This window comes from Somniosus microcephalus, chromosome 6 (assembly GCF_052327205.1).
Source record: "Somniosus microcephalus isolate GS21.2 chromosome 6, FLI_Smic_1.0, whole genome shotgun sequence".
In the NCBI taxonomy this organism is placed as follows: Eukaryota; Metazoa; Chordata; class Chondrichthyes; order Squaliformes; family Somniosidae; genus Somniosus; species Somniosus microcephalus.
In genome coordinates this window covers 8484273-8507262 of record NC_140992.1, presented here as the reverse complement: position 1 = coordinate 8507262, position 22990 = coordinate 8484273, and the positions used below count along the sequence as shown (strand labels likewise).

General features: G+C 48.9%; 1 protein-coding gene across 1 annotated transcript in view; it reads left to right on the top strand.

Annotated features, from left to right (window-relative positions):
• Positions 1-22990, top strand: part of dvl3b (dishevelled segment polarity protein 3b) — a 187358-nt gene that overhangs the window by 73781 nt on the left and 90587 nt on the right. The window contains exon 4 of the mRNA XM_085989689.1: positions 14425-14531. Within this exon, the coding sequence (XP_085845815.1) occupies positions 14425-14531 (107 nt within the window). The remainder of the gene's footprint in view (positions 1-14424; positions 14532-22990) is intronic.

Genomic DNA, 22990 nt, shown 5'->3' with positions numbered 1-22990 from the left:
TTGTGGGCGACGACAAGCTGTAACGTAGATGCAACCTAGTCACGCACGTACCGTGGAGTCAGTCATGCCTGCTGCATAACTCTGGTATCGGGGCCTGCGTGGTGTACCCTCCATAGCTCCTCTCTTACACCGCCACCCCCAGATCTGTACAGTTATTTGGGTTTTGTTGCGCCACTTCCCTCCCCCCTGCATGATGTACACTATTGCTGGGGTTCACCTTCCGATACCTCCTGAACTTGCCGATGTGTGACTCTGGCTGTTGAACTGTGGAGGGCATCACACACAAACTCACTCCTGCCCTCACCTGACATTCACCTGCAAGGTACGGTAGCGTAACGGTTATGGAACATCAGTATTTGTAATCTCGCCTCGTAATTTGACCCTTGAAGCCTGGGTAGCATTCTGGTAAACCGACACGGCACAAGGTCAGTAGATCCTTCCTAAGGTGTGGTGCCCAGAACTGCTCACAGTACTCCAGGTGTGGCCTAACCAGGGATTTGTATACATAGAAACATAGAAGATAGGAGCAGGAGTAGGCCATTCGGCCCCTCGAGCCTGTTCCGCCATTTAATGAGATCATGGCTGATCATCCAAACTCAGTACCCTGTCCCTGCTTTCTCCCCATATCCCTTGATCCCTTTAGCCTTAAGAAATATATCTAACTCCTTCTTGAATATATTTAATGAATTGGCCTCAACTGCATTCTGTGGTAGAGAATTCCATAGGTTCACCACTCTCTGGGTGAAGAAATTCCCCCTCATCTCTGTCCTAAATGGCTTGCCCCTTATCCTTAGACTGTGACCCCTGGTTCTGGACTCCCCCACCATCGGGAACATCCTTCCTGCATCTAGTCTGTCTAGTCCTGTTAGAATTTTATAAGTTTCAATGAGATCCCCTCTCATTCTTCTAAACTCCAGCGACTATAAGCCCAATCGACCCAATCTCTCTTCATACGTCATTCCTGCCATCCCAGGTATCAGTCTGGTGAATCTTTGCTGCACTCCCTCCATGGCAAGAACATCCTTCCTCAGCTAAGGTGACCAAAACTGCACACAATACTCAAGATGTGGTCTCACCAAGGCCCTGTGCAACTGCAGCAAGACATCCTTGCTCCTGTACTCGAATCCTCTCGCTATGAAGGCCAACATACCATTTGCCTTCTTAACTGCCTGCTGCACCTGCATGCTTACCTTCAGCGACTGGTGCACAAGGACACCCAGGTCTCATTGCACTTCCCCTTTTCCCAATCTGCTGCCGTTCAGATAATAATCTGCCTTCCTGTTTTTGCCACCAAAGTGGATAACCTCGCATTTATCCACATTATACTGCATCTGCCATGCTTCTGCCCAATCACCCAACCTGTCCAAATCATACTGGAGTTTCTCGGCATCCTCCTCACAGCACACACGCCCACCCAGCTTTGTGTCGTCTGCAAACTTGGAGATGTTACATCTAGTTCCCTTGTCTAGATCACTAATATATATTGTGAATAGCTGGGGTCCTAGGACCGATCCCTGCGGTACCCCACTAGTCACTGCCACTCGGAAAAAGAGCCGTTTATTCCAACTCTTTGCTTTCTGTCTGCCAGCCAGTTCTCTATCCAAGTCAATACCTTGCCCCCAATCCCATGTGTCTTAACTTTACACGCTAATCTCTTATGCAAGCTGCAGCATGACTTGTGCTGATAACTGCCAATTACTGTTTGCACCACACAAGTGCCAGGCAATGACCATCTCCAACAAGCGAAAGTCTAACCATCTCCCCTTGACATTCAATGGATTCACCATCGCCGAATCCCCCACCATCAACATCCTGGGGGGTCACCATTGACCAGAAACTTAACTGGACCAGCCACATAAATGACGTGGCTACAAGAGCAGGTCAGAGGCTGGGTATTCTGTGGCAAGTGTCTCACCTCTTGACTCCCCAAAGCCTTTCCACCATCTACAAGGCACAAGTCAGGAGTGTGAGGGAATACTCTCCACTTGCCTGGGTGAGTGCAGCTCCAACAACACTCAAGAAGCTCGACACCATTCAGGATAAAGCAGCCCGCTTGATTGGCACCCCATCAACCACCTTAAACATTCACTCCCTCCACCACCGGCGCACTGTGGCTGCAGTGTGTACCATCTACAAGATGCACTGCAGCAACTCGCCAAGGCTTCTTCAGCAGCACCTCCCAAACCCGCGACCTCTTCCACCTAAAAGGACAAGGGCAGCAGGCGCATGGGAACACCACCACCTCCAAGTTCCCCTCCAAGTCACACACCGTCCTGACTTGGAAGTATATTGGCCGATCCTTCATCCTCGCTGGGTCAAAATCCTGGAACTCCCTCCCTAACAGCACTGCGGGAGTACCTTCATCACACGGACTGCAGCGGTTCAAGAAGGTGGCTCACCTCCACCTTCTCAAGGGCAATTAGGGATGGGCAATAAATTCTGGCCTTGCCAGTGACGCCCACATCCCAGGAACTAATAAAACAAAAGAGGAGAGTTGAAAGGTGCGAGGGCTTGACAGGGTAGATGCTGAGAGGTTGTTTCCCCTGGCTGGGGAGTCTAGAACCAGGGGTCACAGTCTCAGAATAAGGGGTCGGCCATTTAGGACTGAGATGAGGAGAAATTTCTTCACTCAGAGGGTGGTGAATGTTTGGAATTCTCTACCCCAGAGGGCTGTGGATGCTGAGTAATTGAGTATATTCAAGACTGAGATCGATAGGTTTTTGGACTCTCGGGGAATCGAGGGATATGGGGATCAGGCGGGAAAGTGGAGTTGAGGTCGAAGATCAGCCATGATCTTATTGAATGGCGGAGCAGGCTCGAGGGGCCGTATGGCCGACTCCTGCTCCTAATTCTTATGTTCCTAACCCTCCGAGATCTCTGCGCTCCTCCAATTCTGGCCTCTTGAGCATCCCCGATTTTAATCGCTCCACCATTGGCGGCCGTGCCTTCAGCTGCCGAGGCCCTAAGCTCTGGAATTCCCTCCCTAAACCTCCCCGCCTCTCTCTCCTCCTTTAAGACACTCCTTAAAAAACAACCTATTTTGGTCACCTGCCCTAATTTATCCTTATGTGGCTCGGTGTCAATTTTTGTCTGATAATCGCTCCTCCTGTTCCTGTGTGATCTGAAGCTTGCGTGAGAGGGGCAGCGATCGCACCGACACTCAGTCAAACTGGGACGAGTCAAATCCGACCCGTCCTGGCATTGTTCGCAAGGCTTTGCTTTTGGTGCACGATCAATGATACAGCATCACTTTTTTATAAATAAGGGATAGGAACTTTCAAATGGGAATTGGATAACTACTTGAAGGAGAAGAAATTACAGGGCTTTGGTGAAAGAGCAGGGGCGAGTGGGACTAATTGGATCGCACTTTCAAAGAGCCGGCACAGGCACGATGGGCCGAATGGTCTCCTTCTGTGCGGTATGATTCAGTGACCTGTGCACTTTCCCGTGACCCGGCATTGCGAGGCGCAGCGAGATGCGAACCCACTGCCACCCGGATTTCCCCGACGCGGCCCCCAGCTCCTCCCCCGAGCGTGTGGGGTGAGTTTACCTGGAGTTGGCGGGATGGGATCCCCTGAAGCGATTGGGGGAAAGGTCAGCGAGCCCAGGCCTGCCGTTACGTGACTCTGGACCGCGGAGTTGGCGAGCAGCCTAGGGACGAATCCAGCGGCTTAATAATTTGTACAAAAAAAATGCAATAAAAAAAATTGGGAATGCAGCCTTTTACTCTTGTTTGTGTTGCTATGGTAACTCCTACCCCCTTCCCCCTGCCTCTGCTGTAATTATGGGCTGAGCTCGAGCAATTCCTTGCCCTGTTGCCTGGCCCGTTTATACCAGTCATTATCAGATTAGGGAGTTTACAGTTTTACTGCGGAAGATGCATTGTGCCTGAGTTTCAAACCCTACATTTATCTTATTACATTACTGACGGAACTGCCTCACTTGACTGTTGGGGGATGGTAAGTTTTGACTTTAAGAAAGTAACTCCTAAGTCAGAGACAGGACATAAGAACATAAGAAATAGGAGCTGGAGTCGACCATTTGGCCTCTTGAGCCTTCTCCGCCATTCAGTAAGATCATGGCTGATCTTCTACCTCATCTCCTCTTTCCTTCACTATCCCCATATCCCCTTGATTCCCTTAATATCCAAAAACCTATCGATCTCTGTCTTGAATATACTCAATGACTGAGCCTTCACAGCCCTCTGGGGTAGAGAATTCCTAAGATTCACCACCCTCTGAGTGAAGAAATTTCTCCTCATCTTAGTTTTAAATGGCTGACCCCTTATTCTCAGACTATGACCCCTGGTTCATCAAGGGTTGCTGCTCCCGAACGTTGACCTGTGGAACCTGCTGGAACCTACGGTCCTATGGATCACAGGATGAGGACAGGGTTTGATTTGACTGAGGTGCCTCACATGGTTAAGTAGCCTGGAGGTTACCCTCTAGTTCAGCTGAACCATCAAACACTCCCAGGGCAGGTACAGCATGGGTTAGATACAGAGTAAAGCTCCCTCTGCACTGTCCCATCAAACACTTCCAGGGCAGGTACAGCACGGGTTAGATACAGAGTAAAGCTCCCTCTACACTGTCCCATCAAACACTCCCAGGGCAGGCACAGCACGGGGTTAGATACAGAGTAAAGCTCCCTCTACACTGTCCCATCAATCACTCCCAGGGCAGGTACAGCACAGGTTAGATACAGAGTAAAGCTCCCTCTACACTGTCCCATCAATCACTCCCAGGGCAGGTACAGCACGGGTTAGATACAGCGTAAATCTCCCTCTACACTGTCCCAATTTGTTTTGACATACGGCAGTAATGTTACTGAAATGTTGGCTGCTTCCACAAGGGGGCAGTGAGCTGACACAGTTAAAGAATGAAGAGACTTCTTTGTGATGGTTACCAGGGCTATAGTATCGTGGCTTTGGTTGAAACCAGTCAGTGTTTATTTTGTTTGCCCTTAAAAACACAGGTTTTGCATCAACCGGACCTGATTCAACAGACAAATGTTCCTACACTTTCAACAGTTGCTTCAAAATGAGTCCAGGCATTGTGGGTTCGGATTAAACTTTCAGGGGAAGAGAGTTTCAGATTTCCTCTGCCCTTTGTGTAAAAAAAATGCTTCCTGATTTTGCCCCTGAACAGCCTAGCTTTAATTGAACGGGTCATCGCACCTGGCAGCTCCCCATGTGCTTCACTACCAGAGCATAGGTTAACCGTCTAATGCCATTCGCTGAGCTCGTGGGTCTGAGCTGGAGCAGTGGTCAGGGTATTAGACTTGGTCCCAGTGCTCTCGACTCGGGAGAGGGGGAATCAGCCTGAGAATCGGATCTGGTGACCGCGACTTGAACCTGTGTGAATGCCAGGTGCGGGCAGGAACTGGTTTGGCTGTGATGCTTTCACAGTTGCATAGCCTGTTGATCTTTGCTCACTCGCGAGGAATGGCCATTTGGACAAGGTAGCAGAGGTCTCATGACGCCTGAGAAACGCATTGTTTTGTGCACTCCATCACGGACTGCCATCCCAGAGCAGTATAGGAAGCAATCCGTGCTCGCACGCAACATGACCTGGATAACATTCAGGCTTGGGCTGATAACTGCACCACACAAGTGCCAGGCAATGACCATCTCCAACAAGTGAAAGTCTAACCATCTCCCCTTGACATTCAATGGATTCACCATCGCCGACTCCCCCACCATCAACATCCTGGGGGTCACCATTGACCAGAAACTTAACTGGACCAGCCACATAAATGACGTGGCTACAAGAGCAGGTCAGAGGCTGGGTATTCTGCGGTGAGTGTCTCACCTCCTGACTCCCCAAAGCCTTTCCACCATCTACAAGGCACAAGTCAGGAGTGTGATGGAATACTCTCCGCTTGCCTGGATGAGTGCAGCTCCAACAATACTCGAGAAGCTCAACACCATCCAGGACAAAGCAGCACGTTTGATTGGCACCCCATCCACCACCTTAAACATTAACTCCCTCCACCACTGGCGTGCCGTGGATGCAGTGTGTACCATCGACGGGATGCACTGCAGCACCTCCCAAACCCACATCTCCACCACCTAGAAGGACAAGTGCAGCAGGTGCATGGGAACACCACCACCTCCAAGTTCGCCTCCAAGTCACATCACCGTCCTGACTTGGAAATATATCGCCGATCCTTCACCGTCGCTGGGTCAAAATCCTGGAACTAACAGCACTGTGGGAGCACCTTCACCACACGGACTGCAGCAGTTCAAGAAGGCAGCTCACCACCACCTTCTCAAGGAAAACTAGTGATGGGTAATAAATGCTGGCCTTCCCAGCAACGCCCAGATTCCGAGAATGAATTTTAAAACATAATTTAGTCTGACTAGGTCCCTTTGTAGCTTCCTGCTCCCATCTACACACTCACTGTGCCTCCTAACGCAGTGCCATCTGCAACCGTGGCTATAAAGCTCTTTATTCCTACTGAGGGAGCGCTACACTGTCTGAGGTGCCGTCGTTCGGGTGAGATGTTAAACCGAGGCCCCATCTGCTCTCTCAGGCGGACGTAATAGATCCCATGGCACTATTTCTAAGAGCAGGAGAGTTGTCCTGGGGCCAATATTTATCCCTCAATCAACATCACTAAAACAGATTATCTGGTCCTTCTCTCATTGCTGGTAGTGGGAGCTTGCTGTGTGCAAATTGTCTGCTGCGTTTCCTGCATTACACTTCAAAAGTACTTCGTTGGCTGTAAAGCGCTGTGAGATGTCCAGTGGTCGTGAAAGGCACTATAGAAATGCAATCCTTTTTTTCTTTCTTTCTTGCTTTCTTCCTTCTAAGTCATTTCTTCCAAAATTGATAGACTCTGGAACAGTTCCCATGGATTGGCAGGTAGCTAATGTTACCCCACTGTTCAAAAAGGGTGGTAGAGAGAAAATGGGGAATTACAGACCGGTAAGCCTGACATCGGTAGTGGGGAAAATGCTAGAGTCCATTATAAAGGATGTAATAGCAGAGCACTTGGGAAAAAAGTGACCGGATCGGACAAAGTCAACATGGCTTTACAAAAGGTAAATCATGCTTGACTAATCTACTGGAATTTTTTGAGGATGTAACTGGTAAAATAGCTAAGGGAGAACCAGTGGATGTGGTGTACTTGGATTTTCAAAAGGCTTTCGATAAGGTCCTGCATAAGAGATTAGCGTGTAAAGTTAAGGCACATGGGATTGCGGGCAAGGTATTGACTTGGATAGAGAACTGGTTGGCAGACAGAAAGCAAAGAGTTGGAATAAACAGCTCTTTTTCCAAGTGGCAGGCAGTGACTAGTGGGGTACCGCAGGGATCGGTCCTTGGACCCCAGCTATTCACAATATATAATGGGCCAGAAATTCGTGAGCAAATGCGTGAGTACGGTCTGGGTACTCACGCATCTGGCCGTTGGAAATGCCGGCGTTCAGCATGCACAGCGCATGCGGGGAACGCCGGCATTTCCAGACCTCGGAACGAAGGGGTTCATAGGCACAGCGCGTGCGACTGCACAGGCAGCGCTTGCGCAGTGAACTTCGTCGATTTCATTCATGGATTCAGTGAGGGTAAGTCCTTACAAGTTACACTTGAAAAAAGCATGTGTAAAGTTGTTCCAAGGCTGTGGAGGAAGATATATTTTATCGTGGAGCTTCTGAAAGGCAATATTTTTGTTTGGGAAAGGGAGGGAAGTTATTTTAAGAAATTTTAAGTAAGTTTTAAAGTTTAAATTTTTTTTTTTAAACAGGTTTTCAGAACGGTAGGTAGAAGGAGCAATTGTGGCTGTGTGAATTGAATGTGAAAATGAGTGTTCTAAAATGAGTAATGTAACATTTCCAGCACTTTTAAGAAAGAAACTTTTCATCAGTAATAAGTAATTATGTATGTATGTCCGCATATATTCCTTTACGTATATGTATGTATGTTTTATATTCCTTTACTTATGTGTATGAATGTATGTTTTTAATTATGATTTTCCAATAAGTTACTTTCTCTGAAAGTCATAATTAAATAATACATTCATACACATAAGTAAAGGAATATATACATAACACGCAAAGGAATATATACAGACATACATACTTTCAGAAGCTCCACGATAAGAAATATCTTCCTCCGCAGCCTCTGGAGCAACTGTACCCATGCTTTTTTCATGTGTAAGTTGTAAGGACTTGACCTCACTGAAAGCATGAATGAAAGCGGCGAATTTTACTGCGCACGCGCTGCCTGTGCAGTCGCACGCGTTCTGCCTCTGAACCCCTTCGTTCAGAGGACAGGAAATGCCGGTTTTCCCCACATGCACTGTGCATGCTGAAAACCGGCATTTCCTCCGGCCAGACGCGTAAGTACCCCGACCGTACTCGCGCATTTGGAAGGGAATTACTGGGCCAACATTTTACATGTCAATAAAATGAAAAATTTAACAATTGCACGATTTGCCCCCTCGCATCTGCGACTGAGGGTCCAAGGAGGTGCATTGCGCAAGAGGTCATTGTCGTACGTATCCTCACACTGTTCCCTTTCGGGAACTGTATGAAGTGGTGGAAGGATTTATGGCCGTGATTAACGCTCATTCCGTGACCGTAACCATCTTTGAACCAGCCATTAGGGTGGTTAGTCCTATGGCGTGAGGGTTTTATGGGCTCCCACAACCCATCTGAGTGGGGGGGGGGCCACCCACACCCACGGACGCAAGTATCCCGCTGGATGTCCACCCAGAATTTATAGTTGGAGCTCCGACTCCACTTGCCGGGACTGTCTGGAGCGGGGTTCGAAACCCTACTCCTTCTGGCCCAGCGGCGGGGATGCTTACTGCTACGCAAAAGGCCCACTCCGCACAAAAGGTGACACCCATACGTTTCCTGCGCCTTTTCCCTCCCCGTGACTGGAGCCCTATGCTGCCACTTGAAAGACCAAGCTATCATCTGCCCTTTTTGCGGCGCCTTTGACTTCTCATTACCAATGATGAGCAGGCGCTGCGCCTCCATCTCCTTGAGGAGATTGCTGAGGTCATCATCAGTTCAATTGTGAGTTCTTTTAATGCCGTGAATTGTGCTCATTCCAGCCATTTCATGTTGCTAATCGGATTGGGCCTTTGGCATAGCGGTAGGATCCCCGCCGCTGGGCCAGATCAGGGTAGGGTTTCGAACCCCGCTCCAGACAGTCCCGGCAAGTGGAGTCGGAGCTCCGGCTCTAAATTCTGGGTTGACATCCAGTGGGATATTTGCGTCCGTGGGTGTGGGTGGCCCCCCCTCCTTGTATAGCTTGTGGGAGCCCGTAAAACCCTCTCGCCATAGGACTCACCGCCCTAATGGCTGGTTCAAAGATGGTTACGGTCACGGAATGAGCGTTAATCATGGCCATAAATCCTTCCACCACTTCATACAGTTCCCCAAAGGGAACAGTGTGAAGACACGTATGACGACAACATTGCTAAATAAATAAATGGAATTAAAAAAAATCTTTTAGGGCTTTTAAAAGTCTTTAAATTGCTTTAATTCTGTTTAAAACTACTTCAGATTCTTCAAAATAATGTAAACGTTTTTAAAAGTTTATAAAAGTTACCAAAATCTTCAAAAAACTTCCAAAAACCTATTTAAACTGCTGCTTTGCATGTAAAAATGCTTAGCAGCTTGGCAGAAACATTGGGGGCGTGTCCTGTTAAACTGAGACCTCAAGGGGCGTGTCTCAGTTGCACAGCGCGCTCCAGGCTTCGCGCTGGCTGCACTCCTGGGTGGCGTGACGTCAAACGCTGCCCGGGATTCTTCAGATTCAAAATGGAATTCCAGGCGTCCCTGGAGGTGATCGGCAGGCGCGTCGGGTAAGTGCAAATCGGGACCTTGCACGCGCGGCAAGCCCCGTTCACGAATTTCTGGCCCATTAATGATCTGGACGAGGGAACTAGATGTAATATCTCCAAGTTTGCAGACGACACAAAGCTGGGTGGGCGTGTGCGCTGTGAGGAGGATGCCAAGAAACTCCAGTATGATTGGGACAGGTTGGGTGATTGGGCAGAAGCATGGCAGATGCAATATAATGTGGACAAATGTGAGGTTATCCACTTTGGTGTCAAAAACAGGAAGGCAGATTATTATCTGAATGGCAATAGATTGGGAGAAGGGGAAGTGCAATGAGATCTGGGCGTCCTTGTGCACCAGTCGCTGAAAGTAAGCATGCAGGTGCAGCAAGCGGTTAAGAAGGCAAATGGTATGTTGGCCTTCGTAGCGAGAGAGTTTGAGTACAGGAACAAGGATGTCTTGCTGCAGTTGTACAGGGCCTTGGTGAGGCCACATCTTGAGTATTGTGTGCAGTTTTGGTCGCCTTATCTGAGGAAGGATGTTCTTGCCATGGAAGGAGTGCAGCGAAGATCCACCAGACTGATACCTGGGATGGCAGGAATGACATATGAGGAGAGATTGGGTCGATTAGGCTTGTACTCGCTGGAGTTTAGAAGAATGAGAGGGGATCTCATCGAAACTTATAAAATTCTAACAAGACTAGACAGACTAGATGCTGGAAGGATGTTCCCGATGGTTGGGGAGTCCAGAACCAGGGGTCACAGTCTAAGGATAAGGGGTAAGCCATTTAGGACAGAGATGAGGAGGAATTTCTTCACCCAGAGAGTGGTGAACCTGTGGAATTCTCTACCACAGAAGGCAGTAGAGGCCAATTCATTAAATATATTCAAGAAGGAGTTGGATATATTTCTTAAGGCTAAAGGTATCAAGGGATATGGGGAGAAAGCAGGGACCGGGTACTGAATTTGGATGATCAGCCATGATCTCATTGAATGGCAGAGCAGGCTCGAGGGACCGAATGGCCTACTCCTGCTCCTATCTTCTATGTTTCTATGTTTATATTAATATATATGGTATAAAGCCCAGTACAGATCCCTGGGGAACACCACTCGTCACATCCTGCCAATATACAGGGCTACAGTAATGTTGCTGGACTAACAATCCAGGGAACACAGGATTCTTTGGTATGGTGGTTTGAGAATTTGAATTCAGTTAAAAAAAATCTGGATCTAAAAAGCTGGTATTTGTGTTTGGGGATGAAGGAATGAGGAAGATTCCCTGATTACCTTCAGTTGGGTCTGCCTCATTCCGCACATTGCGGAGATCCCCTGAGATGCATAAAACAAGCACTGAATAGGAGGGCAAAATCTCTTTGTCCTTCCCAAATCAGACCTCGTTCCTTCCAATACAATTGGAGGACATCCCATAAAGTTAAATGTCTCGCCCCAGGTAACTATCGTCAGGTTTCATTGAGTCTGACCTATCTGTCAGGAACATAGGAGCAGGAGGTGGCCATTCAGCCTCTGGAGCCTGTTCCGCCATTCAATCAGATCAACATAAGAGACTGTTAACTAAGGTAGAAGCCCACGGAACTGAGGGCAAATTATTGACCTGGTTAGGAGACTGGCTGAGCAGCAGGAGACAGAGAGTAGGGATAATGGGCAGGTACTCTAATTGGCAGGATGTGACGAGTGGTGTCCCACAGGGATCTGTGTGGGAACCTCAACTATTCACAATATTTATTAACGAGTTAGATGATGGCATAGAAAGTCATATATCCAAATTTGCCGATGACGCAAAGATAGGCGGCATTGTAGGCAGTGTAGATGAAAGCACAACATTACAAAGAGATATCGACAGATTAAGTGAATGGGCAAAACTGTGGCAAATGGATATCAATGTCGGCAAATGTGAGGTCATCCACTTTGGACCTAAAAAAGATAGAACAGGGAACTTTCTAAATGGTGAATAGCTAAAAACAGTGGAGGTCCAAAGAGACTCGGGGGGGTTCAGGTACATCGATCATCAAAATGTCATGAACAGGTACAGAAAATAATCAAAAGGGCTAATGGAATGCTGGCCTTTATATCTAGAGGACTAGAATACAAGGGGGTAGAAGTTATGCTGTAGCTGTACAAAACCCTGGTTAGACCACACCTGGAGCACTGGGAGCAGTTCTGGGCACCACACCTTAGGAAGGATATATTGGCCTTGGAGGGAGTGCAGCGTAGGTTTACCAGAATGAGACCCGGACTCCAAGGGTTAAGTTACGAGGAGAGATTACGCACACTAGGATTGTATTCCCTGGAACTTAGAAGGTTAAGGGGTGATTTGAGCAAAGTTTTCCGGATATTAAAAGGAACAGATAGGGTAGAGAGAGAGAAACTATTACCGCTAGTTGGGGATTCTAGGACTAGGGGGCAGAGTCTAAAAGTTAGAGCCAGACCTTTCAGGAGTGAAATTAGGAAACACTTCTACACACAAAGGGTGGTAGAAGTTTGGAATTCTCTTCTGCAAATGGCAATTAATGCTAGATCAATTGTTAATTTTAAATCCGAGATTGTTAGATTTTTGTTAACCAAAGGTATTAAGGTATATGGGCCAAAGGCGGGTATATGGAGTTAGGTCGAATGGTGGAACAGGCTCGAGGGGCTAAATGGTCTACTCCTGTTCCTATGTTCCTATAACTGATTTGTACCTCAACTCCATTTACCTGCTGTTGATGCTGTTACCTTTATCCTCGGTGTAGAATCATACAGCACAGGAGGAGGCCATTCGGCCCATCACGCCTGTGCCGGCTCTTTGAAAGAACTATCCAATTAGTCCCACTCCCCTGCTCTTTCCTTCATATCCCTGCTAAATATTTATTTTTGAATTATATGTCGAATTCTGCGCTGTATGATCCTGACTTCATCTGACAGTACAGTTGCTTTGCTGGCGTGTAACGGGTGTTACGGGTCACGCCGTGACTCAGTTGCTGATACCCTGAGCTTTACGCGATGCATTGTGACGATCTGCGATCTCTGACTCCCGGTTAAGCAACACCTCGATTTCAAAATTCTCATCCTTGTTTTCAAATCCCTCCCTATCTCTGTAACCTCATCCAGCTCTACAACCCTCCGCGATCTCTGCGCTCCTCCAATTCTGCCCATTTGAGCATCCCCGATTTTAATCGCTCCACCATTGGCGGCCGTGCCTTCAGCTGCCTGGGCCCCGAGCTCTGGGATTCCCTCCCTAAACCTCTCCACCTCTCCCTCTTCATTTAAGACGCTCCTTAAAACCGACCTCTTTGACCCAGCTTTTGGTCACCTGTCCTAATGGCCCAGAAATTCGGGTCGGAGGCTTCCCGCGGGTACAAGCCTTCGACCTGCACTTACCTAGCGCGCCGGCCGTTGTGCTGTGGGCCCGCGTGGGATTCCGATCCTGGGCCTCCACCAGTTGCCGGCGCGCAGTGCTTGCGTATCCCAGGGACGCAGTTAGTTCGGAGCGTCCCCTGGGATCACGTGGGCCATGGGGAGCCAATCGTAGCAGGGAATCTCCATTCATAAATTTGACAGGAAGACCTGTATGAATAGATATCGGCCCCAAAACCTAACTAAAACTTCAAATAAGTTTTTTTTTAAATCACATTTTTAAAATAACTATATAAATTACATAAATTAACTATTTTAAACAAAAATTTAAATTTTTGAAAAAATTCATTACAGTTTTTAACGGGGCTAAAAATAAACTTACGTTTCTTTAAAGTATTTTAAAATGATAAACCTGTGGAAAAAAGTTTAAATTTTGCTTAATTAACCTCTTATCTTGTTAAAAGCAGGCCTTGCGCCTGCTTTTTTCATGCGCAGCTGCTGGAGACTTACCCGCCTGGAGAAACCTGTTTAAAAAAAAAAAAAAAAAAAAAAAATCGGAAGTTCCAGGCGTACGCGCTGCCTCTCCGGCGCACACGTTCGACCTCCGAACTCCTTCCTTCAAGGGAATGCAAGTTCCGGTTTCCCGCGCGTGCGCAGTGCATGCACGAAACCAGCACTTTCGTTGGGCCTACGTGTGAGTACCCAGCGCGTACTCATAGAAACATAGAAGATAGGAGCAGGAGTAGGCCATTCGGCCCCTCGAGCCTGCTCCGCCATTCAACGAGATCATGGCTGAGCATCCAAACCCTAGCACCCGGTCCCTACACCGACAGCCATCCCACCCAAGCCCTATCCCCGTAACCCCACGTATTTAATCCCCCCTAACACTAAGGGTCAATTTTTTTATCATGGCCAATCAACCTAACCCGCACATCTTTTGGACTGTGGGAGGAAACCGGAGCACCCGGAGGAAACCCACGCAAACACGGGGAGAATGTGCAAACTCCACACAGACAGTCACCCGAGGCCAGATTTGAACCCGGGTCCCTGGCGCTGTGAGGCAACAGTGCTAACCACTATGCCACCGTGCTGCCCCTGCGTGGGGACCCGAAGTTCTGGCCTGATTTCTCCTTCTGTAGCTCGGTGTCTAATTTTGTTTGAAAGCCGCTGCTGTGGAGCGTCTTGGGACGTTTTATTATGTTAAAGGCGCTGTATAAATGCAAGTTGTTGATGTTGTTGTCCTGTGGTGTTTATTTTTTTATTTTTTTGGTGCAGCGCGAACGCAGCCGGCAGTCAGGACAACCTGGACAACGAGACGGAGAGCGAGTCAGCGGTCCCCTCGCGAAAGGAGCGGCAACGGCGGAAAGAAGGTCACGAGCAGGGTGAGTGGTCCCGATCGAGCCCGCAACGCGTGACGAAGAGAAGGGAAGGAGGACCTCCCCCCTCCGCCCCCCCCCCCCCCACCGCCACCCGGAGATGCCCGTGAGGTACATCGTATCTACAGCACAGAAACAGGCCGTTCGGCCCAACAGGTCCCGTGCCGGTGTTTGTGTTCCACACCAGCCTCCTCCCACCCCCTCTTCATCTCACCCCATCAACATATCTCATAACATAATGGAGGTCTTTAAAATTACAAAAAGTAGTAAACACAGACTGGGGGCAAAATTCGGTTGCTTTGCGCCTCCCGTTAGCGCCCAGGCGCGGTGCCGCTGACGCCTCCCGCGAAATTCAGCGGGAGGTTAGTGGCAGAGGTAGCCTGTAACGCCCCGCGGCACTGCACTTCCGGCAATGACATCATCGCCACGTGCAGCGCCCCGGCCGCAAACTTGGGTCGCGCCCCCTGACCTACCACCAGACGTCCGACAGGGTCGGGGTGGGGGGGGGCTATATTTAAAGAGCAGGTGCTGGGTGGCCATTTTTTTTTTTGTGGGCCGCCTGCCGGCACCTGCCCCCTCTGCCGTCCCCCCCGTGAGGTGCCGGCCGCGACCCGTCAGCCCAGCACTCCTCTTGAGTGCCGGCCTCTCTTGCCGGCACCCCCGCTCCCTGGTGGCCCAGCGGGGCCCCGGTGCGCACTGGGGAGGGAGGCCTGCAGTACCGCGGCGCTACATGCCGGCCCGCGTGGCGCTGTTGCACGTAGCGCCGCAATATTGGGCTGGAGCGCGCCAAGAGGGAGGGGGAGCGCTTCCAGTAGCTTGGGGCACTTCCATTCAATTTTGGCCGCGGGGATGATAACTTTTCTGGGGTGCTAAAAGTAGCGCCCCGGCGAAGTTAGTGGCCCAAAGGCGGGTGCGAGCCAATTTTTGCCCCAGAGTTTTTCCACTTGGGGGAAAGAGCAAAACTAGAGGCCATCAATATAAGAAATCAAATACGGAATTCAGAAGAAACTTCTCTGGTGAGAATGTGGACCTCGCTACCACAGGGAGTGGTTGAAGTGAATAGTATAGATGCATTTAAGGGGAGACTAGAGAAACATATGAGGGAGAAGGGAATAGAGGGTTACGCTGATAGATTTAGATGAGGAAAGACGGGAGGAGGCTCGAGTGGAGCATAAACGCCGGCATGGACTGGTTGGGCCGAGTGGCCTGTTTCTGTGCCGGATATTCTATATAATCTTCCTCTATTCCTTTCTCCCTCATGTGTTTATCTAGTTTCCCCTTAACTGCATCAATGCTATTTGCCTCAACCACTCCCTGTGGTAGCGAGTTCCACATTCTATGACATGGCATCACACCCGGCCATTTGTTGCTACCGTGATGACTCGAGACCTGAGGAAGCGTCCCCTAGTCGGGGCTGCCCTCACCCTAAGGTCCCACTCACAGGGGTAAAGCCGGGTAGAGACCAGGAGAAGGAACCATAGCCCACACCAGCTGAGCCAATGAGACCAACTGAGCCAATGAGACCAACTCCTGCTCCAGTTCACATAGCTACCTCCGCACAGACTGGGAACCAGAATGATAGCGGGGCTAAAAGGGTTAAATTACAAGGACAGTTTGCATAGACGAGACTTTTATTCGCTTGAGTATAGAAGATTAAGGGGTGATCTAATTGAGGTGTTTAAGCTGTAAAGGAGTTGGCAGGGTCGAGAGAGAGAGAAACGATTTCCTCTGGTGGGGGGAGTCCAGAACAAGGGGGCGTAACCTTAAAATTAGAGCCAGGCCGTTCAGGGGTGATGTCAGGAAGCACTTCTTCACACAAAGGGTGGTGGAAATCTGGAACTCTCTCCCCCAAAAGACTGTTGGGGCTGGGGGTCAATTGAAAATTTCAAACCTGAGATTGATAGATCTTTGTTAGGCAAGGGTGTTAAGGGATACAGAACCAAGGAGGGTGGATAGAGTTAAGATACAGGTCAGCCGTGATCTAATTGAATGACAGAACAGGGGCGAGGGGCTGAATGGCCTCCTCCTGTTCCTATGATCTGACTTGCCAGTTTGCTGTGGGAGCTTGCTGTGCGCAAATTGGCTGCCGCGTTTCCTACATTACAACAGTGACCACACTTCAAAAGTACTTCAGTGGTTGTGAAGCGCTTTGGGACGTCCTGAGGTCATGAAGGGTGCTGTATAAAGGCAAGTCTTTCTTTCAGTTTATAACTAGGGAATTCAGGAGAATGTTCTTTACCCAGAGACTGGCTGTGATTTGGAACCTGCTACCACAGGTAGCTGATGTGAACTGGAGCAGGAGTTGGTCTCATTGGCTCAGTTTAGAAGAATGAGAGGGGATCTCATTGAAACTTATAAAATTCTAACAGGACTAGACAGACTAGATGCTGGAAGGATGTTCCCGGTGGTCGGGGAGTCCAGAACCAGGGGTCACAGCCTAAGGATAAGGGGTAAGCCATTTAGGACTGAGATGAGGAATTTCTTCACCCAGAGAGTGGTGAACCTGTGGAATTCTCTACCACACAAGGCAGTTGAGGCCAATTCATTAAATATATTCAAGAAGGAGTTAGATATATTTCTTGAGGCTAAAGGGATCAAGGGATATGGGGAGAAGGCAGGGACAGGGTACTGAATTTGGATGATCAGCCATGATCTCATTAAATGGCAGAGCGGGCTCGAGGGGCTGAATGGCCTACTCCTGCTCCTATCTTCTATGTTGAGGCGAATAGCAAAGATGAATTGAATGGGAAGCTAGATAGACACGTGAGGGTTAAAGGAATAGAAGTATATGTTGATGGGGTGAGATGCAGAAGGGTGGGAGGAGGCTCGTGTGGAGCATAAACCCCGGCATTAATCTGTTGGGCCGAATGGCCTGTTTCTGTGCTGTACACTCTGTGTAATGAAGGGAGGTTGATGACAGGTTCTAACTACATACTGTGCGCGGGTGCAGCGGTTTTCAAAGTAGTCAGGTGGCGGAATCCACTGCCAGTATCACAGCATTCTCGTGAGATTCCAAATTAGTTACGGATGAGAGAGGTCACACTTGGGTCAACCATCCAGCGGGAGCTGACAGTTTCCCCTACCTCGCCACATTGCAGCTTCCAATTGGTTCTGAAATGAACATTACACCAGTGACCAGACGTCAAAAGTACTTCATTGGCTCGGTGAAGCGCTTTGGGACGGCCTGAGGTTGTGAAAGGCGCTATATAAATACAAGTCCTTTCTGACTTTCTAATCCAGGGGCACTGAGAACTCTCAAAGCTTTCCAAGTGCTGTCATAGCTGAGATAGAATCATAGAATAGAACAGCACAGGAGGAGGCCATTCGGCCCATCGAGTCTGCGCCGGCTCTTTCGAAGAGCAATCCAGTCAGTCCCACTCCCCTGCTCTTTCCCCATATCCCTGCAATTTTTCTCCTTCAAGTATTTATCCAACTCCCTTTTGAAGGCGACTATTGAGTCTGTATCCACCGCCCTATCAGGCTTCGCATTCCAAATCCTTGCTACGTAAAAAGTTTTTCCTCATGTTCCCTCTGCTTCTTTTGCCAATCGCCTTAAATCTGTGCCCTCTGGTTATCGACCCTTCGGCCATTGGAAACAGTTTCTCTTTATTTACTCTATTTAAACCCTTCATCAAATCTCTTCAGCACAAACTGAGGATATTTCTTGATCTGTCTGGTACCTCCTGGCCTGTACAGCACTGCTGCTCGCTGAGTTTGTGTGGATCAAGTTAATAATACTGACAGCGAATCGCACAAACACTGACCCCCCCCCCCCCCGCTCCAATGTATTCCAGTCTGTAACAAGGCAGATGACCTCTCCCATGTACCTTGTTTTCCATTCTCTGGTGTTTGTGCAGTTGCCGGGGAGGGAGCTGAGTCTATGTGACATGTTTATTGGCCCTGATTGCTGTTCTGTGACCTCCGCTGGCTTGTGTGAGCACAGCACCAGAGAAGGGGTCAATGTCGCTGGCTCCACTTACACCTCAGAGCAAAGAGACTTGTTCTCAGGTTAATAACTGAGGGGGAGGAGGGCCAGCTCCAGCCTCTCGTCTCTCACTAACATGGTTTCACAATAGATGTAACGAGTTAGTTCTTCGCCCCTCGCTTAACCCCTTTAACCCTCTTGCTTATCCTCTTTACCCCCTCGCTTATCTCGTGCACCACTTTGCTTATCCCCTTTCCACGGTGCGCCACTAAATAGTGATCAGGAGCAGGAACCCTGGCTCTTTTGTACCCCCCCCTGAGGTTGTGTATAATTCCTGCTATCACTGCGCCTGCCGGGATTACCTATCCCAGATCTCCCTAGCTCAGTGCAGCCTGACTTAAATATTAGGGGAGAGGCGGGAGGTGCTTCAGTTTATTTTAAAAGAAAGAAAGCATTTCTATCGCGCCTTCCACAACCTCAGGACATCCCAATGCACTTTACAGCCAATGAAGTACTGTTGAAGTGTAGTCACTGTTGTAATGCAGGAAATGCGGCAGCCAATGTGCGCACAGCAAGCTCCCACAAACAGCAATGTGATAATGACCAGATAATCTGTTTTTAGTGATGTTGGTTGAGGGATAAATATTGAGCAGGACACCGGGGAGAACTCCCCTGCTCTTCTTCAAAATAGTGGCCATGGGATCTTTTCCGTCCACCTGAGAGGGCAGACCGGGGCCACGGTTAAATGTCTCATCCGAAAGACGGCACCTCCGATAGTGCGGCACTCCCTCAGTTACTGCAGTAGGAGTGTCGGCCTGGATTTTGTGCTCGAGTCCCTGCACTGGGGACTTGAACCCACCTGCTACCCACTGAGCCAGGGCTGGTAAGTTTGCCGGTGTAGTCAGAGTGACTGACGATGCCTAGAACTGTGACGTTTTCAAATTGCTTCTGCTGTGGTGTTTCGAGCCCAAGTACTGGCGTCTCTTCATTATCACGAGGGTTCACCTGGAACACAGCTACTTTTGGCCCTGACCACTTTACCAGCCAGCTGCTTAGCAACAACAGGGGTCGGAGGTCAGGCTAGAGAGACCGCTGCACCATTCGGCATAAAGCTGGTTGAGGTATTGGGGACCTGGCCAAAGGGAGTCAGGTTCTCCAATGACATTTCCTGTTGTGTCTACTTTAGGCTTCCCAGGAACACTTAACTAAAATAACACGCCTCTCTCGTGAGAACTCGTCAATGTTGGCTGCCCAGATTGTTCCTGCTCGTAATAAACACCCAATAAAATTGTAACTGCCTTAGCATGCAAAATTCTAATTGGATAATAGTCTTCCCAGCCCTACCTCATAGAATGACATCGAATTCACAGCAGAGAAACGGGCCATTCAGCCCAAATGGTCCGTGCCGGTGTTTATGCTCCACACGAGCCTCCTCCCACCCCTCTTCATCTATCAACATATCTTTCAGTTTCTTTCTCCCTCATGTGTTTATCCAGCTTCCCCTTAAATGCATCTACGCTATTCGCCTCAACCACTCCCTGTGGGAGCGAGTTCCACATTCTCACCACTCTCTGGGTAAAGAAGTTTCTCCTGAATTCCCCATTGGATTTATTAGTGACTATCTTATATTGATGGCCCCTAGTTCTGGTCTCCCCCACAAGTGGAAACATCTTTCCTACGTCTACCCTATCAAACCCCTTCATAATTTCAAAGACCTCTGTCTTCCACCAGTGATTTTTGCCTTCTCTGATAGCTATAGCCTCTCTGTTCTGGTATCCTCCTTGTAAATCTTTTTTTCACCTTCCCCAGTGCCTCTATATCCGTTTTGTAATATGGAGGCTAAAACTGTGCACAGTACTCTGAGTGTGGTATCGGCGATCTCTTGCAGCTGTGTACCCCGCCTTGCACCTTCAGTTTACCGACACTGGATTAATTGTCCATCAGCCTGCGGTCGTTCGGCCACTGATGCAGGGTTTCCATATAAATGAAAGACCATTGCAGATGTTCCCTGCCCTGTGGAGTCCCCCCCCATCGCTCTATTCCCTCCGCCTTACCCCCTAAAACATCATCTCTTTGACTGTGCATTTTGGTTTCCTGTTGTCTTTCTACCCTCTCCCCTTCCCCAACTATGTCTGTTTGTCCCTTTTCCTCCGTTGTTCAGTGTCGCTGCCTTCTCTCTGCTACCTGACCTCTCACCATTCCATCCCCTGCTCGTAAATCGCTCGGGGAGGCCTTTCTGTGCACAAGGACTGCTGTGGAGGTGTAAGTTATTTATTGAGAAAGGAAAATGAGGGGGGGAAGTGAGTTTGTCTGCTGAACCAGGAAGGGGTCTACGGGTTCATAGAATCTTACAGCTCAGAAGGAGGCTATTCGGCCCATCGTGCCTGTGGCAGGTTAAACCTAATGCAACAAGTAATGGATTCAACAACAACAACTTGCATTTATATAGCACCTTTAACATCTCAAGGAGATTCACAGGTGCGATTATCAAACAAAATCTGACACCGAGCCACATGAGGTATTGGGACAGGTGATGAAAAGCTTGGTCAAAGAGGTAGGTTTTAAGCAGAGTCTTAAGGGAGGAGAGAGAGGCGGAGAGGTTTAGGGAGGGAATTCCAGAGCTTGGGACCCAGGCAGCTGAAGGCACGGCCGCCACTGGTGGAGCGATGGAAATCGGGGATGTGAAAGAGGCCGAAATTGGAGGAGTGCAGATATCTTGGAGGGTTGGAGGGTTGGAGGAGGTTACATCATCTGGAAACATCAGGCGTTTTTTATGATTCTAGTGAGTGTGAAAGGTTCAGCTAATCATTTCGACTGAATGACCGACTGACATGGCTCCTACATGACTGTCCTTTTTCAGCTGGGTTGAGTGTTCCGGCTTCACACTTAATTGCAAGGTTTAGTCAATAATGACAGTGAGTCAAGCATAATCTGTCCTTCAGCCACAAGCAAAGGAGCAGGCCAGCTCAGAGCGAGTCCCAACTGTTGGCAGCGTTTGTGTGTTTTTAACTAGTTGCGTTCACATTATCCTGTAATCTAATTTTTTTGGGTGGGGCGGGTGGTACGCGGCCCATTCAAATTCCCGCGCATGCGCGGTGACATGAATCATTCATGAAAGAAAGACTTATGAAATAATACTGAGCAGCCTGCGGGTGGCGTTGTCCAGGGAGAGTATAAATACTTGGGCACGAGCCCAGCTTCCGCAGGACATTCTTAACAGGAACTAGTGAAGGACACAACTAGACCTCCATGTTGTAAAACAGTTGATTAAAGCTTTGTTTAACGCTTAGACCAAGTGCCGAGTAGTTTTCTTACGTCACGTGGTTTTTCCATTGTGAAGCCGGCAAGCGGCCTGCGCGAGACCACCAGAGTGAAGGGTGGCCACGCGGTCACGCAGCTTAACAGGAGCGTTGGAACCCTAGGCTTCAACAACAACAACGACTTGTATTTATATAGCGCCTTTAACGTAGCAAAACGTCCCAAGGCGCCTCACAGGAGTGTTAAAAGACAATACAATTTACACCAAGCCACATAAGGCTAAATTAGGACAGGTGACAAAAAGCTTGGTCAAAGAGGTTGGTTTTGAGGAGCGTCTTAAAGGAGGAGAGAGAGTTAGAGAGACGGAGAGGTTTTGTGAGGGAATTCCAGAGTTCGAGGCCCAGGCATCTGAAGGCACGGCCGCCAATGGTGGAGCGAGTAAAATCAGGGATGCTCAAGAGGGCAGAATTAGAGGAGTGCAGATATCTCGGGGGGGGGGGGTGGTGTTTGTGCGGCTGGAGGAGATTACAGAGATAGGGAGGGGCGAGGCCATGGAGGGATTTGAAAACAAGGATGAGAATTTTGAAATCGAGGCGCTGCTTAACCGGGAGCCAATGTAGGTCAGCGAGCACGGAGGTGATTTGAGCCTTCTATCTTGCTCAAACTAATTGGAGACAGTTAGGATCAGGTTGGATTGTAAACGGCAGCCTGGGCACGCGCTGGTCCTCCAGTGTTTGTCTGTCGCTTTTCTTTTAAGCGCAGGAAACAGGAGTCGTAATTGGGACTGACCAGCTCGCCTCCCGGGTGAGACACGGATAATCTCTGAACAAACAAGAGACGGACTCTGAACTGAAGTCTGCTGCTGACACGCAGGCGATCTAATAGCTCACTGCATGTGGCGGGCAGGCTCCCTGAGCTAACGTAGGTCTCTAATTACTGTAATTGTTCATTAAATGTGGATTTAGCCGTTTGCGAGCAAATCATGGTGATGACAGAGTCCCGAGCGAAGCTTCTGACTTGTATAGAATTACCTTATTTCTGCGATGAACACAAAGGGTTGCTGCTTTTTGTGAACGGATTAGATTTAAGTGATTGCACGACCCGATGTAAGGACCAGGGTTCGTAGCATCATACAGCTCAGAAGGAGGCCATTCGGCCCATCGTGCCTGTGCCGGCTCTTTGAAAGAGCTCTCCAATTAGTCCCACTCCCCCTGCTCTTTCCCCAAAGCTCTGCAAACTTTTTCTCTTATCCAATTCCATTTTGAAAGTTACTATTGAATCT